Source organism: Chroicocephalus ridibundus, chromosome 1 (assembly GCF_963924245.1).
Source record: "Chroicocephalus ridibundus chromosome 1, bChrRid1.1, whole genome shotgun sequence".
Lineage (NCBI taxonomy): Eukaryota > Metazoa > Chordata > Aves > Charadriiformes > Laridae > Chroicocephalus > Chroicocephalus ridibundus.
Window position 1 is genome coordinate 2,145,795 of NC_086284.1, and position 16,142 is coordinate 2,161,936.

Consider the following 16,142-nt stretch of genomic DNA (forward strand, 5'->3'; position numbering starts at 1 on the left):
TCAAAGTTTTCTTTCGTGGAAGTATTAAATATTTAGAAACTATTCAAGAAGATTTTTATAGAAGTAGATGTAAAAAATTTTCCTTTGTGACAGAGTAATATTTTGACATATTATAAAAAGCACTTTTACATTGCATGATTTTATATAAATAATTTTAACCGATGCTGAAAGCCATCAAAGGGATAAACAAGAATCAAAACAGGAACTGTAGGTAAGAAGGACTCAGCAACATGCAATAGAAGCAGATGATTCATGCTGTAAGCAACTATAATGTAAATAATTAAACTTCAACAATCATGAGAGGTGGCAAAATATCACCGCCCCTATTAAATATGTTAATCATGGTATCAAATGTTAATAATGGTATCATGCTATTAAATATGTTAATCATGTTCCACTACAGAATCATAATGTAATTACAAATTCCCAGACAGCAGCACTCAGCACGTGTTTCATAAGGGCTGAAGAGTTTGCCGATCAGTTCTGCATGCTACGCTACTGATAAAACAACAGTCTTATGCCCTCCATGTGATTAGACCTCTTATGCTAACCCTGTATCTTTCAAGTGCCAGGCAGCAGCATTCAAATCTTTGATGAATACAAAATGAATACACAATCATCTTCCACCACATTCAGCAATACTACTAAGTCTTTGGTCAAGGAAAGCAAGGATTTCAAGGCTTGTGAACAGGACCCCTCTCTCCTACTGCAGCTACTCTCAGCCAACATGACTTTGGCTGACATATGAGGGGAAGAAAACATGGAAGAGACCGAAGGGCACAAGATGTGGCATCAATTTTAAAACTGGATATCACAGGGACTCTTCCCTCCCTTTTCTCAACATCTATCTGCCTGCCAAAATCCACAGATCTCAGGTACGCGGCACCTCTGTGCTTTGCTGGCACCTGGAGGGCACACGGGCTGTCTCTGCCGATAGCTAAGGAGAATAACCAGGTGATACCACAACCCAGAGAAGGGATGAGGACAACAGTGACAAAGGGTAGTTCAGACCATTGCACAGAATTAGTATCACTGATACTATGACAGCAATGTGCCGGAACAATTAGGCGTCACACTTAGAGTTACAACACAACCACAGGATTGATATCCCGGCCAACACTGACCACACATTGCAGATGGTATCTGCAGTATGATACCAAAATAGGCTTCAGGGCTATTAGAGGGGTTAAGGGAGGGACCCAAATCCCAAATTGCTACCCAAGTGACTGAAAAGCATGAGACAGAGATGCTTTCAAGACAGGCAAATTCCATGATTTACGCAGGGAGACCACTGGAAAAGGAGCGCTTCCAAACAAGTAACACTGCAGAAAACTGTAATCTCAGTGCATGGATTTCTCACTAAAATTGTTCCCAACCCATCTCTCACTCCTCTAATGACAAGGACCTTGACTCTAAAATTATTCCATAGCTATTCAGGATAATCTTCCAAGGGTTATCTGTTTTTTTATGTCTGTTCTCTCTGAAAGTGTAATCTTCCCATTTTGCTCATGCCATCCTAAGTTCACCTTCTACAAAGTTGAAACAGGAGATGTTCAATCCACATACCACCCAAGATACCTGTGAATTAAACACCTTCTCCTTCCCACCACTTCCTACATGGACAAGGGCATGAACTTCAGACGCAGGCTACAAGCCTGATTCTAATCAAACCAAGGGGATACTTGAAAAGTGTTCTCTCCCCTTACTACACTCCCCAGAAAGGGGAACCATTACCTCCGCTGCAAAAATCAGGTACAGCACAGGTAAAGATGCAGACATTCTCTAACACAAAAAGGAACTGTTGACTATTTTTGTGAAACCCTATAAACAAGCAGGGTTTCAAGTTTTCTGCAAGGGGACCACACCAGCACTTGTAGCCAATATTGTGAAGCCCTCTGTTCTGTTCACATGCCACGGATTTTGCCAACAAATTGCGAGGAGAATTGTTGGAGCAGACAGGAAAAACAGCACTCAGGTTAGTAACAGAAACCTGTTCCATATTTAAAACAAACAAACAAAAAAAAAATCACACAACTGCTATTTGCAAATACCATCAGGGTACAACTGAGGTCCCCAGCCCCTCTCTGCCAACATGCTGTGCAGTATGTTTTGGAATACAGACTTTGGTGCGAGGATATGGTGCATAGATACAGTAGAGCTGACTACCTGTCACTTTAAATAGTTTAAACAGCAACTTAATTGGAATATTCAAGACCTGGAACATTTTACCAAGGGGATTGAGCACTGCAACATCTAGAAATCCTAAAAAATATAGTCCTATCCAGCCTGAAGCTAAAGGAGACATCTGATAAAAGAAAATACCCCCTGAATCCCCACGGAAAGTCCCTGCCTGCAGCTGTGCTCAGCTGGGCTGCAGAAAAACCTCCAAGTGACAGGCAGACACTGCTCCAGCAGCACCAGCAAGCCCCACAGCACGCCAGGAGAGGCAGATTTAGAATCACAGAATGATTAGAGTTGGAAAAGACCTTAAAGATCACCTAGTTCCAACCCCCTGCCCTGGGCAGGGACACCTCCCACCAGCCCAGGCTGCTCCAAGCCCCGTCCAGCCTGGCCTTGAACCCCTCCAGGGATGGGGCAGCCACAGCTTCTCTGGGCAACCTGGGCCAGGGGCTCACCACCCTCACAGCAAAGGATTTCTTCCCAATATCTCATCTCAATCTCCCCTCTTTCAGTGTAAAACCCTTCCCCCTCGTCCCATGGCTCCCCTCCCTGCTCCAGAGTCCCTCCCCAGCTTTCCTGGAGCCCCTTTAGGGACTGGAAGGGGCTGGAAAGGTCTCCCCGGAGCCGTCTCTTCTCCAGGCTGAACCCCCCCCAGCTCTCTCAGCCTGTCCCCACAGCAGAGGGGCTCCAGCCCTCCCAGCATCTTCGTGGCCTCCGCTGGACCCGCTCCAACAGCTCCGTGTCCTTCTTATGTCGAAGGCTCCACAGCCGGACACAGGTGGGGTCTCACCAGAGGGGAGCAGAGGGGCAACACCCCCCCCACCTCATTTCCCCTCACCCCGGCCCACCACCGCGCTGGGATCGCCCCCCATGGAGAGTGGCGACCACCCACCCCTACAACCAGCCCCGTTATGGAGCGGAGGTCCCTGGGGGAAGGCGGGGGCCGCGGCGGCTCCTACCTGCTGCCTGAGGTAGCGCGTGAGGTAGGGGGCGGGTGGCGGCGCGGCAGCCCGGCGGCGGCGGGGGGCGGGCAGGGCGCCGGCGGCCCCGAGCAGCAGGAGGAGACACAGGAGGAGCCGCAGCATGGCCAAGAGGAGCGGGGACCGCCCGCCGCCCCGCCGCTTTATATCGGCCCCGCTCCCCCTCCTCCCGCCCGACGGCTGCCCCGAGGGGAAGCCGGCGGGCGGCCGGACCCTGCGGAGCGGGGGCGGTGCCGCGCGTGCGCGCTGTGAGAAGGAGGGTGGCTGGCCTCCTGGCTCTCTCATTGGGCAAGCTGGGGCGGCCCCGTCGCCGGGCTGCGTTACGATTGGGCGAGCGCCGCCTCGTCTCCGCCCCCTAGCGACGGCCCTTAGCAACGCGCACTTCCGACTTCCGGGTTCTCCTACGAGCCGGGGCTGCTGCGGCCGGGTGCGGGTGGTGTTTTCCCGGGGCTGGAGCTGAGGCGAGGGGGGCACGGCTGTGGTAACCGCCTTTCGGCCTTTGCCTCCTGTGGGAGCCTGAGGGCTCAGAGAGGGGGCGATGGTGCTGCTGCCCTTGCCTTTTCCTGGGTGACAGCGCTTCAACGTTGTCCCTGCGGCCGGGAGACGGAGAGTCGATCCGGTCACGGAGGATGCTGCTGGTTAAGGGGTAAAAATTGCGGTGTGAGGCCTGTCACAACTCCTCTTGCGTGTTTTGGGTTTTTTCTTAAGGAGAGTTTAAGGTAATGATCCCGCTAGAGGGCAGCAAAAACCGATGGAAACCCGTGTGAGGCTGCAGGGATGGTGAAAGGCCGCGTTCTGTGGAGGCTGGCGGTGGGGAGCACCCGGAGTGCACCCTGGCTGGGTATGTGGGTCCAGAGGTTCGGTTTGTTTTGCTTATTAAAAAAATAAAGTAAAACAGATCTGTCGGTACGGTGGCTTTTTTAATGTACATCCAGGTAACGAGTACTCTGTTTCTACCAAAGAGAAATAGAGGTGTAGATCCTGAGTCTGGCTGCTCCTAAGTGAGCTCTTACCAGGACCTGTGTGAATACATGCGTGCAATGCTTTATTTCCCATATTTCAATGGAATACTTGAAGTATTTACTGTGTTTTCTGCAGCGTGTAGTGGTGGGGTTTTTTTATTTCATTACAAACTGCAGATTACACTATATTTTGTTTGTATCTATCTATCTGAGTTGCAAACCAGTTGGAATGTGAAGGACCTGCAGGTTTCTCTAAGTCCGTGTTTTTTGGCAATAACAAAATCAGACTTACCTTTATTACTTCTTTTCTGTATAGCGGTTTGCTTTATTTGCACTATTTACTGATATCATCTTGTACTGTAACTAAAGCAAAGCAGTTCCATTTTGTCAAAAATTGAAGGCACGCACCATTTAATATATTAGGTCAAATGAGTCTCTGTTAATACATATTCTGAAGAGAGATTTTTTTTCATGTTGGTTGTCCCTCCAATAAAGCTTTTACCTTTTCCTGGCCTTTCTGCCATAGGGGATATTTAGATATATGATAATTTTTCTTGCCTCCAAACTGCTCAGAGTAATTAATTTAGTCACTCATATTTTTCTAGTACTCTTATTACAGATCACATTTCTACCAGAATGCTGAGAATGGGGAAAGGGAATGCCTGTGACTTTAACTAGTTTGTGGCAAAATACGAACAAAACATCATTGTTGATTATTGAATGGCTTTTAACATGTAAAAACCATACTTGAGTCTCCTTTATCTCCTTGGTCTACTGCCTCCCTGAGTGAGTTCTGGGATGAAGATGAGAAGTTCACTTTCTATTCTGTGTTTATTCTGTAGCTTACATTGAGAAGAAATGTATGTTAGCTATAACTGTGACAAAAGTGCTTTTGCAAAGAAGACTTTTTAAGGTGTCCTTTAATTCAGCTGTAGAGAACATTTTTGTCATTTAAGTTGAAACTCTATGATTTGAGGTATTTTGGAGTATTTTTGTCTACACGTTTCTAGCATCTGCTGACAAAAAAGTTAAGTTTCTAAAATGGGGAGTTTCCTAAAGATAGACAGCATAGTGATAATAAAGGTGAGATAATTCTGCAGGAAAGTAATACTGAATAAAAATAAATTATTTATTTATTTATTTAAATGTTTAGCTAATCATTTATTTGTCAGTTTCATATGTCCCCTTTGTCAAAAGCAGTGGTAAATACCATAGAGCAGTCCCTTTGGCTCAAAGGGCATGAATAGAGTTGCAATTGCAAGCCCTTTTGAGATTTTCTGGGCATCCTCTCCTTTCACAGGCATTGGCAGTGAAGGTATTTGCAGAATTACAAGTGTAGAATCATTTCAGTTTTTAACTCCGTGTTATGATTCTAAATTAAGGTAAAAAATCAGAAACAGATTTGTTGCAGTGCCGTGCTCAAGGATAGCTCTAATAAAGATTCCCTAAATACAAGTGGGAATTTGTGCAATTTATCTGTGCTGGTGTGCACGTATTGTGAACACTTGCTTCATATTACATATCTTCACCTTTTTTTCTTTTGAAAGTGTTAATTAAGGGTAATAACAGGTGTTGCCTCAGCTGGGCTACCATTTTCAAACAGAGATCATCATTTCCTGAGGGCTGCCTTTTGAAATGCTCAAACAACCCAACTAAAAGCAGTTAGTATTAACATCTCATGAAATGAGAACTCTCTGAACCATTTTGACCTACTTGTTTCAGGTGATGCTGTGAGCACATGAATAGTGTGAGAGGACTCTTGGCTGCCTCGGTAATTTCTGTCCAGAACTCCTGCTTCATCTATCCTGCCTGTCAAAAATGCTTTTCTAGGCTGATACTGGATTCTGGAAGGTACGTCCTGTTTTGGGGATCATTAACTATAACTGTCAGAAGCCTTGGGAATCTCTGGGAGCTTGGATGGAAGTTAAATCACCAGTGGTGTCCCCCAGGGTCAATGCTCAGTCCAATTTTGTTCAGTATATTCATTAATGACTTGGATGATGGGACAGAGCGTATCCTCAGCAAGTTTGCTGATGATACCAAGCTGGGAGGGGTGGCCAACACTCCAGAGGGCCGTGCTGCCATCCAGCGTGACCTGGACAGGCTGGAGAGCTGGGCAGAGAAGAACCTAATGAGGTTCAACAAAAGCAAGTGCAGGGTCCTGCACCTGGGGAGGAAGAATGCCAAACACCAGTATATGTTAGGGGCGAACATGCTGGGAAGCAGCTCTGAGGAGAAGGACCTGGGGGTCCTGGTAGACAGTAAATTATCCATGAGCCAGCAATGTGCCCTTGTTGCCAAAAAGGCCAGTGGAATCCTGGGCTGCACAGGGAAGAGTGTGGCCAGTAGGTCGAAGGAGGTCATTCTCCCCTTCTACTCTGCACTGGAGAGGCCACAACTGGAATATTGCGTCCAGTTTTGGGCTCCCCAGTTCAAGAGGGACAGGGAACTACTGGAGCGGGTCCAGCGTAGGGCAACTAAGATGATTGAGGGACTGGAGCATCTCCCTTATGAGGAAAGGCTGAAAGAGCTGGGACTCTTTAGCCTGGAGAAGAGAAGGCTGAGGGGAGACCTTATTATGGCATACAAGTATCTAAAGGGTGGGTTGAAGGAGGACGGTGCCAGACTCTTTTCATTGGTTCCCAGTGACAGGACGAGGGGCAATGGGCACAAGCTAGAACACAGGAAGTTCCGTTCAAATACACGGAAAAACTTCTTTACGGTGAGGGTGACAGAGCACTGGAACAGGCTGCCCAGGGAGGGTGTGGAGTCCCCTTCTCTGGAGATTTTCAAGACCCGCCTGGATGCAGCCCTGAGTGACATGCTCTGGGCAATCCTGCTCTAGCAGGGGAGTTGGACTGGATGATCTCTAGAGCTCCCTTCCAACTCTGAAGATTCTGTGATTCTGTAAATTGGTGAAAAACCAGGCATTGTAGAAATACATGCTAATTTCAGATACTTATGTTACTTACCACTATTTAGTTATCTTTGTATTCCAGTAGCAGCTTGTAGGTTGTTCTGGATCAAGAGTTCCATTGTGTTCAATGCCATGCAATATCGAAGGACAGTTTAGGAGAGTAAATAATGTGTGTTAATAGCTTCCAAGGGCATCCCCGGCAGTCCAGTTCTTCACTGCTGTTCTTAAGTTGAAAAGAATTTGTTGGAAGCCCCTCGGAATCAAGTCCTAATTTTTTTTATTTCTTCTCATTTTATATGTGCAATGCATCACGTCGTCCTGTATGACACTTCCACTTATTGTGTGTCCAGAAACGTATGGTCTTTCCTTTTTAATCCCACTGTTATGTGAAATCTATGACACATAGAAGAACAGTAAATCAATGAATGTCAGCACTAAATGGAAGGAGCTGACTGTGCAAAGCAAGAGTATCTGTTGTTTCAAATGCTGAAGATAACAGAGCTGTTTCCTGATGATTTTTTATTATAGTAGTGCTTACAGCTGCAGATAAGTTCTTACCTCAGCAGTGATTAACAGAAGTTAACGTATTCAATCTTTTTTATCCTTTTACTGTCTCTTTAGGTTTAGCTGTCTAAAATGTGGCTGCACAGGTGAAGCTAAAGATGCGACCTACAGATATAGATTGTCCCTAAAGATTGCTGACACTAATGATTTGTTTGACATTACCGTGTTTGGAAGTTGCTTAGATCCGTTCTTTGGGGTCACTGCAGAAAATCTGCAGAGGTAAGAATGGATTGTTTCTAACTGTACATCTGCTGCTTTTTCTTCAGCCTAAAAAAATTGAGATGAGCTTGGATGGTGGGGAGACAAGTGGGAAGAAGCTGCTAAAGTGCTCCCTTCCAGCATTTCCGTGGTACCCATCACCTTGAGAAAATGCTGAAGTTTGGTTTCTTTCTGAAATCTTGAAATTTTGAGATGGATTGCTTCTGCACTTGCCTTTTGGAGGCAGCTACCACCTGCTACGTGAACTTCACAGTTTGGTTGGGCTTTTTCCTTGTGTCCATCTTCCTTTATTTGAGGTGATTGAATTTTCTTTGTCTAACGGCAGATTACTAAGTAAGTTGGCTTTTCCAGAGATTTAGACATAATTTTTCCTCAAGATTTTAGAAAAGCCTTAAGGTAAAGGTAGAGCCTCTGTTGCTTTTTCCTTAACAGTTTGGATTTGGGGGGGGAAAAAAAAAAAGTGTGCACCTTATGACTGGTCTTCAATATTTTCAAATATCTTCAAGATTTTCCTTTAGCAAGGAGGGATTTCTAATAAAGCCTGTTAGTCCTCGGAGCCTGACCACCTACATTATAAGCTTCAGACTTGCTGATACGTGAAACTGTTAGGATGGGGATATTCAGATACATTCACTGCTGCTTTCTCTATTCTGTTATTTCCCAATGCCTTGTGTTATCACTACGTCAAAGATGAACACTTTTTGAATCCCTTAGTAGCAGCATTAATAACATTCTCATGGCAAGCTTTCTACGCTAGACTGCTGTACTGCTGTCAGCTGTGAAAAACAGAGCTATTTGCATGTCTTAATATGGACACTGCTGCTGCTGTGAAGATGCAGGAATGAAGGGTAATGCAACAGCAGCATATGGACAGCATTATACAGTCGTTGTGTTGGTACAAAAATCACAGCCACACAGGGAACACACAAAAGTTGTGTATATAGCAAACCTATTCAAAGTGCTTGTTTTGTTTATTTCTATATCACTAACAAATTAAGTGAAGTAAACAATTGAATTTATAGGCTCGTGGTTTCTTGTTTTCATTCTACATTTAGTTTAAGCTAGCACAGTATCTTCTCTTTGGCACGTGTCCTACCTATACTACAGCTAAAATGCTATGTAAGGCTTCCTCTGCTGGTGCAATACTTCTGTATGTTTTTACTCAAGGTGTATTCAAGACTTCAATCAGCTGTCAGGAGAAACAAACATAGATGCATCTCCAGGAGCGTTAGTTCAAGCAGTGGAAACCTGTTTCATTGGGAAAAGATTTATATTTGGAGTGAAGGTAACTTCTAATCCACGTTACTCTGTTATAATGAGTTTACTCATTAGCTTGTAGCCACTTGGGGGCGTAGACGGAGTTATCAAAGCATCCTGTACGACGTCTTTTGGGAATTTGAGAAAATTTAGGGCTAGGACATGGGAAGGATTCTGCTCCTTTTCCCGCAGACTCCTGTGTTATTTTAAATGAGTCACATCCAAAAGTCATCTTGAATGGCAGTAGTCAGCTTGACAGCTTGTCAGGGCTGCTTTTCAGAGCGCCTGAGCAGTGCCAGCTCCTGTGCATATCAGTAACAGCTTGGAGTCTGTAAAGAAACATGTACAGCTCAAGCGAGAAACAGACTGTCTTTTCAAGTGCTGCCCTACCTTTCCCATGCTGCATAGTTTCCTGCTGCCTGAAATGTAAGGAGAAACACATCCCCTTGCGGTATTTTGATATTTCTGGATTTAAGAGTGTGTTTAAAAATGTTGATAAAGTACAGCTGTTCAATATATGCACCTGTGGGTCTTTTATGTGTTTAACAGACTTTGAAATATTAGTTCTTAGTAATATTTCTGTAGAAACAGTCGCTAAGTTCTCTTCAAGTGGTGCTTGTGTGAGTCATTCATATTATGAAGTCTGCGCACTAAATCCTACCTGGCAGGTGTTTTTCCTCTCGCCCAGGTACCATGAGGTTTGTATCTGTATCTGAGCTGAGATTTTCCTAATGCACAGCATCTTAAGTAATGGAAGTTGGAGGACTTCATGGATTAACTTTACTTAACTGGAACAACTCACCGGGTCTCTAGGTCTGATGCCTTTACAAATGTTAATAATCCTACGTATTAACAGCCTTGTGGCTGCTGCTGCACATGAAAGGGCTGAACACACATTCGAAGACCATTAGTCCAGTCTATGGCTGTAGACATTTCTGTATAGTTCAGCTGTGCATACAGTTGCGCTCCCCCGGGTGAAACTCAGAATCACCATAACGTTTTTTTTTTTAAGACTTACCTAGAAAGTTATTGTCCTTGGCTAACAGCCTTCAGCCTCAACTTTTGCACAGACTCAGGGAGTAAGAGGGTTGTTGAATTTAAAGACAGCTATATTTGCTTTTTGGCCTCTCTGGCATTGCCCCAGACCTTGAGGGTGGGGTGAAAAAGGTTTTGTCCACTTCTCAAAACATTAGATAATTCCCTCTGCTTTTCATGTCATTTTTCACTTGCAATTTCTGTATAGAGAGAAGCAGTTTCTAGAAAGAATTGCAGCTGAAGCTCCTTTGAAACGCTACCCTCCAAACGAATCTGAGAAGATAAAGGTTGTAGCTTATTTCCCTTTCACAGAGGTAGCGCACAGAAAATACCATGCAGGCTTAGATAGCTGAGCTGCCAAGTCAGGTACCTGGAACCAGAGTGCTTTGCTTAAAGTACTGCCCGGTGCCTCCTGGATAAATGAAAGCACTGGCATCAGGCAGCTAGCCATTTGTGCAGAACTGCGCTGGAGGAAGCCCGGAAACACCTAGTGCCCTAAAGGGAGGAAGAAATTTTCTGTGAAGTCTGTCCTTAGAATTCGTGGTTGTTTTTCCGTTTCTAAAACTCTGCATAATTGCAACAAGCAAAGAACCTCTCGCTGTGATGCCCTTTTTAGCCCTTGCCAGTGCTTATTTCCCAGGGAGTACTGCTTTGTGTGACAGGCTGTTTTGTATTCTCTTCCCTGCAGATTGTGACAAAAACCAAGATCTAAATTTAAGCCTGACTTAAAAAGCATGCATTAATTCTTATGGGTTTTTTTCCTGTCACAAAATAAAACATTGCACTAAGTTGTTTGTTTATTTTTTTTTCCTTTTTCCTCCCAGGGTTGTGCAAGGGAGCATGGAGGGTGTTCTGCTGCCAGCAGCATCTTGCAAAACTGTTCCAGAATTAATACAAGTACAAAAACCCTTACAGCTTGCCAGATCTTCCTGCCAAACGCTGCTGTTACTGGCTTTACTGTTATCAGCTACTTCCATCGGCTTCTGCAGTCAGCAAAACCCAAGAGCTGTAATAACAGCTCGTACTTACTTGATGCATCTTCAGCTCCAATAGATGAACCTGCCTGTGAGCTCAGCAGCTTGTCAAGCCTGAGCAGAAGCTCCTGGTTTGTTCAGTCTAGTGGCAGAGAAAGCTTTTTAGGGTCCTGGCAACAGTCCTTCAGCCTGACTTCATCTGTTGCTTGGGTAACAGCGGGGGACTTTCCCACTCTGGAAGTGGGAAAGCTGGTGAGTGAACAGAATGAACATGAGGGGAGGCCTGTCTCTGCAGAATCATGCAGTGTAAGCCTCAACAAACAAACTCCTTGGGATTCGTGGGTTTGCAGCTCTTCTGTGAAGGAAGGGAATAAAGAGGAGGGTAATGAATTTAGTTCACAGCCTAGTCGGACTGACAGTATCTCTGCGACTGATAAATTAGAGAGAGTATCCTCTTCGAGGACTGGGTGTTCACATGGAAACAGTTCCAGGTTGTTACAACATCCCTTGGAATTTGAGGGAAAAAGCATTTACCCAAAGACTAATAGTAGAAATTATTCTTACCCAGAAAAGTCCTGCAACTCCTTTTTTTACAAGAGAGATGCCTCAGCTTCTAATCATGTAAAAGTAGCTGGAGTGCCTCAGACAGGCTCTATGCTTTGGGAGGAGCTCCCATTCTCAGAAAGCCTAAATGAATTTTTAGCCAGAATAGAAGATGGCAAGAGTGGTGTAACCTCGCCCAGCCTTGATGCAGGCAAACATGCCTTTCTTGAGAGTAACGAGTTGCGTGTAAATCCTAACAAAGCATATCCCAGGCAAACCCTGGTAGCTGCAGATTTGCCTGCAGCGAGTGTCTCGGCGACGTTCTTGCCACAAGCAGAGAAGGATCGTTGGGAGAACGTGTCGTTTGCTTGTCTTCAGTCAACAGCAAATTCTCCAAGTGATGAGGTGTCACAATGTGAGTCTTCCTCTAATGTTTCATCTTCAACTGACAAGGAATATGGAGCATCTTGCTTTATACGTCATCTACCTATTCTGTCACAGTCTTTGCCGCTTTTATCAGAGCCTTCTGTTTCCGAGAGCAGATATGTGCCGTCCAAAGAAGCAAATATTGACAGTTCAAAGTCAGCTTGGTCTTTTATTAGTCTGCAGTGTACTGCTGAACCTGGAGAAACCTCCTGCTTAAAAAGGAGCAAGGCAGCTACCCGTGTGCATTCTGCGCATGATAACTGTTTAGCTGGTTGTGAAAACAAAGAAAACTCTTCTACGCCAAGCCAAAGAACAGATCTTACGTTCACAGGGGCATGGGACTCCGATCCAGCAACTCCCACCAATACAAGAAGGATATATAAAAGAGAATTAAAACCATTGACAGAACTGTCAGAAAACACCTTCAAAAGTGTTAAGAGGAGAGAGATGCTGTGGAACAGTATCTTCCCTGAAAGCAGCTACAATGCTTCTGCTGATCTCTTTGATGCCACTGCAAGAGAGGTAGCAAAACCTGTAGAATTCTTAAATAAATCATGTAATTCTTCATTACAGGAAGATACCTTGATAGAAAAGGTCACAACTCCTGAATCGGTGCGTTGTCCTGGAGGTGTTCCCTGTAACGGTTCAAAATCAAGCTCATCCCTGCGTAGGTCCCCTCCTGCTTTTCGTAAGCACAGCACACCCGTAACTTACTCCTTTTGTGATTCAGAATGCAATTCAGTCAGCGCTCAAGACTTTGTTCCTCATTCACAGTCAACTCCTATGACAAAACCTCTCCAGAAACGGTGGCCTGGTGGGGAAAGAGGCTCTTTTGTCACTGTCTTCACCCCTAAAAATCCCGCTAAAATCCATTCCAAATGCAAGCGATCCAGGTCTTCCTTTCAAAACACTCTGCTGCAGCAGCTTACGGGCAGGTTAGTGAAACGTAGAAGGCCGAGTAACAGGGAAGGCAAAGAAAGGAATAGCTCTGTTTCGCAGCAGTTCCCTAACAGCCAGCTGCCTGCCGGCTTTGAGGCGTGGATCCCTCCATCTGCTACCAAGAGGTTGAGACCAACTGCATCTTTAAATTTAAAAACCGTCAGCTGGGCTACTGACTTGCCGTCGACCTGTGGGCACACTGTCCGGAACCCTATTTCTGAAAGCAAAGAGAAGATTGAGAATGATGTATGCTTCCGAAATGAGAGATTAAACCCTGGGAATACAACCAGGATTCTGACAACTCCTGTGTCTGCAGGTGTCACCAAGGCCTCGTTTTTAAACAACACCATCCTGGAAACTTGTTCCACTTCAGAAGGCAAGAATCTCCTCTCAAGTGCAAATTATTCAGGGGGTATGTTGGAAGGGGCAACTGGCTGGTCTCCTGAGTTGTTCTTCCAAGCACAGACTCCTTTTTCCAATAAGCCAAAATACTAAAAAAAAGATATTTCTGTGATAGGTCCTTTTTAATTATTTTTAAGACTTTTGGGAAGGAGCCAGTAGAAGAAAAGAGCTATTTAGGAATTAAATCGTTTATACACCTATTGGCATATATCTTCCTAAGATGAGTTATGTTTATTTGCAGATCTTTATACCTCAGAGACGGGGGAAAACAGAATTTGCAGTTACTATATTTTATTGTAAATTAACTCTAGAACGTGCAATAAAACCTTTTGTAAATGTGTGAGTATTTAATAGATCTCACTTTTTCAAGCACAAGTAGGTGAAGTGTTTTAGCGTTCAGTGTTGTCTTTTCACCTCAAGAAGAGCCCTGGAGTCCCGTGTCCACTCTAGATCCTTAGCTGGTGACTCTGGGGAGGAGGGCCAAGTTGTCATCGAAGAATTTAAAATATCTTACGGGAGCCTCGTATTTGCGCCCACTTGGGATCCTATGAAGGAGTTGAGTTGGGTGGAGGGGACCATCCTGAGAGGTTGGTGGCAGCTCCCAGCTTTCCTGTAGGCTTTTTCCAGTTAAAGACTGCTAATGGCAGATTCCTGGCGGTGTCTTTCCTCTTCTTTGCTTTGGGGTCTTCCACAGCCCCCACCCGCAGCAGCTGCATTTAGGATCATGGAATAGAGAAACCTCGGAGCTGCTGCTGCAAGCTTGGAGGTGGAATGTGGGAATCGGAATCAGCTTGAAAATGCTGACTTGGAGAAGCAGAAGTGGGCTTAAAATGATCTGCTGTGATTTTTTTTTTTTTTTGGAAGCATAGAATGAATAAGCACCATTGTGACTGGGGACGAGGAGAGTTTACTTGGTCGATTCTCTGACACAAGACCGGCATTACTATGTTTCTGTGTTTGAGGCCTCGCTCCATTTTTAATGCAGCTACTTAAGGGCCAGGCTCGGTGTTTGCTCGGGAGAGTTGTCTGCATGCCAGGAACAGATTGGATCAATGCTGGTAACTAAAGCACTTTCAGGTTATGATGCCACCTTTGCCTTAGGAAATCTGAGAGGCAGAAGTTGCTGGAAGTTAGAGGAGTATTGTGGGAATGGAGCATTTTGTGCTCATCGTGTTCCTGTGCGTGTTAGTTACTGTCTGTTGTTTGTCGCTGTCGGAGTCGCGGCTAGAAGGACTCTGAAAGGCTTCTCTAACCGTACGGTCGCCGGCTCCCACCATAGGTGCCTCACTGGGGCTGGCACGCAAACCAGCGTGCTCAGGCAGGACCTGCCAAAGGCAGCCAGTGGAAACCACGTGTGGGATGGATGAAAAAAGTACACCTTTGGCATTTGAGCTGTCATCTTTGTGTGCCTTCATATCTCCTCTATAAGATAAATGTGTACCCGCTCTTTATTTGCAGGACACCCAGGGACGTATGAGGGCAGTTACTGTTTGACCACCTTGTCCTTTATCCACTATTTTTAGCATGGATCAGCCTTACAGAACATACAGGTAAACCTTTTCAGTTTCCTGGGCTCTACGCTAAGTTCTGCACCTTCTAATCAAAATAAACTCATTGAGGGACGGGAGGGAGAAGAGTATTAGAAATCAAACACGCTTTTTCTGCAGCTGAGCAGGGTGTTAATGAGATACAGCTTCTCCCACCAAGGGTACGAGCGTGCTGAGTCTGCAGGCTGAACGAAGAGAACGGCTCCTCATGGCCACACAGCGAGTCTGCACACGTAAATTCACTTTACAAAGAAGTTTTTCCATAGCAGTCAGGGGGGTTTGTTGGGGGTTTTTTTGACTACTTACACTTGAGGAAATTGAGCACAGGTTCAAAGATGTACCCAACGTTAAGAGAGCGTGCAGCCTAGTGCTGGGTATCACCGAGAGACCTTAACCAGCAAACCGTCTTTTCTGCTTGCTGTCCGACCCAGCAAGATACTCGAGCACAGCTCAAAAGTTCTTCACGGTGTTTAAGGATGCTGCAGCTGTCGGTGGCAGCAGCAAGAGTCTCGAGGTTCCTTCTTACGTGTCCAAGCCTCAATCCCTGCAGTCCCTGGATCCTAGACATAAACATAGGAAAAACGAACATACAGCTATGACAAAAAAAAAAACCAAAAACAATCAAACAAAAAAAAAGGGGATGGGGAAGCAGAATTAAACATAAATTGGTGAGAAGCTCAACATGAGCAGGCAACATGTGCTTGAAGCCCAGAAAGCCAACTGCAACCTGGGCTGCATCCCCAGCAGGGCGAGGGAGGGGATTCTGCCCCTCTGCTCTGCTCTGGTGAGACCCCACCTGGAGTCCTGCGTCCAGCTCTGGGGCCTCAGCACAAGAAGGACATGGACCTGTTGGAGCGGGGCCAGAGGAGGCCACAAAGATGCTGGGAGGGCTGGAGCCCCTCTGCTGTGAGGACAGGCTGAGAGAGCTGGGGGTGTTCAGCCTGGAGAAGAGAAGGCTCCGGGGAGACCTTCCAGCCCCTTCCAGTCCCTAAAGGGGGCTACAGAAGAGATGGGGAGGGACTCTGTATCAGGGAGTGCAGCAGTAAGATGAGCAGTAACAATTTTAAACTGCAAGAGGGGAGGCTTAGATGAGATAGTAGGAAGAAATTCTTTCCTGTGAGGGGGGTGAGCCCCTGGCCCAGGCTGCCCAGAGAAGCTGTGGCTGCCCCATCCCTGGAGGGGTTCAAGGCCAGGCT

General features: G+C 45.5%; 2 protein-coding genes across 4 annotated transcripts in view; one reads left to right on the forward strand and one right to left on the reverse strand.

Annotated features, from left to right (window-relative positions):
• PRCP (prolylcarboxypeptidase) overlaps positions 1-3,363 on the reverse strand; it is a 32,468-nt gene extending 29,105 nt beyond the window's left edge. The window contains exon 1 of the mRNA XM_063325372.1: positions 3,141-3,363. Within this exon, the coding sequence (XP_063181442.1) occupies positions 3,141-3,266 (126 nt within the window). The 5' untranslated portion in view covers positions 3,267-3,363. The remainder of the gene's footprint in view (positions 1-3,140) is intronic.
• A 199-nt stretch (positions 3,364-3,562) lies between these two features.
• On the forward strand, positions 3,563-15,501 carry DDIAS (DNA damage induced apoptosis suppressor). 3 transcript variants are annotated; one of them, XM_063325394.1, is made up of 5 exons: positions 3,563-4,002; positions 5,846-5,974; positions 7,662-7,823; positions 8,991-9,108; positions 10,940-15,501. In XM_063325394.1, exons 2-5 carry the CDS (start codon positions 5,862-5,864, stop codon positions 13,490-13,492), a joined length of 2,946 nt encoding a protein of 981 aa, XP_063181464.1. In that variant the 5' UTR covers positions 3,563-4,002; positions 5,846-5,861; the 3' UTR covers positions 13,493-15,501. The 3 variants fall into 3 exon arrangements, with proteins under 3 accessions (XP_063181464.1, XP_063181473.1, XP_063181484.1); XM_063325403.1 differs by having other exon boundaries at positions 3,563-3,807; XM_063325414.1 differs by lacking the exons at positions 3,563-4,002; positions 7,662-7,823 and adding an exon at positions 7,871-8,119 and having other exon boundaries at positions 5,845-5,974.
• The last annotated feature ends 641 nt before the right edge of the window (positions 15,502-16,142 follow it).

Bases quoted from the DNA above. Each gene is read 5' to 3' on its own strand.
- DDIAS (XM_063325394.1), top strand. From the start codon at position 5,862: ATGAATAGTGTGAGAGGACTCTTGGCTGCCTCGGTAATTTCTGTCCAG. The intron at 5,975-7,661 runs GTACGTCCTGTT...CTGTCTCTTTAG, and splicing joins CTGATACTGGATTCTGGAAG to GTTTAGCTGTCTAAAATGTG. The intron at 7,824-8,990 runs GTAAGAATGGAT...TTTTTACTCAAG, and splicing joins ACTGCAGAAAATCTGCAGAG to GTGTATTCAAGACTTCAATC.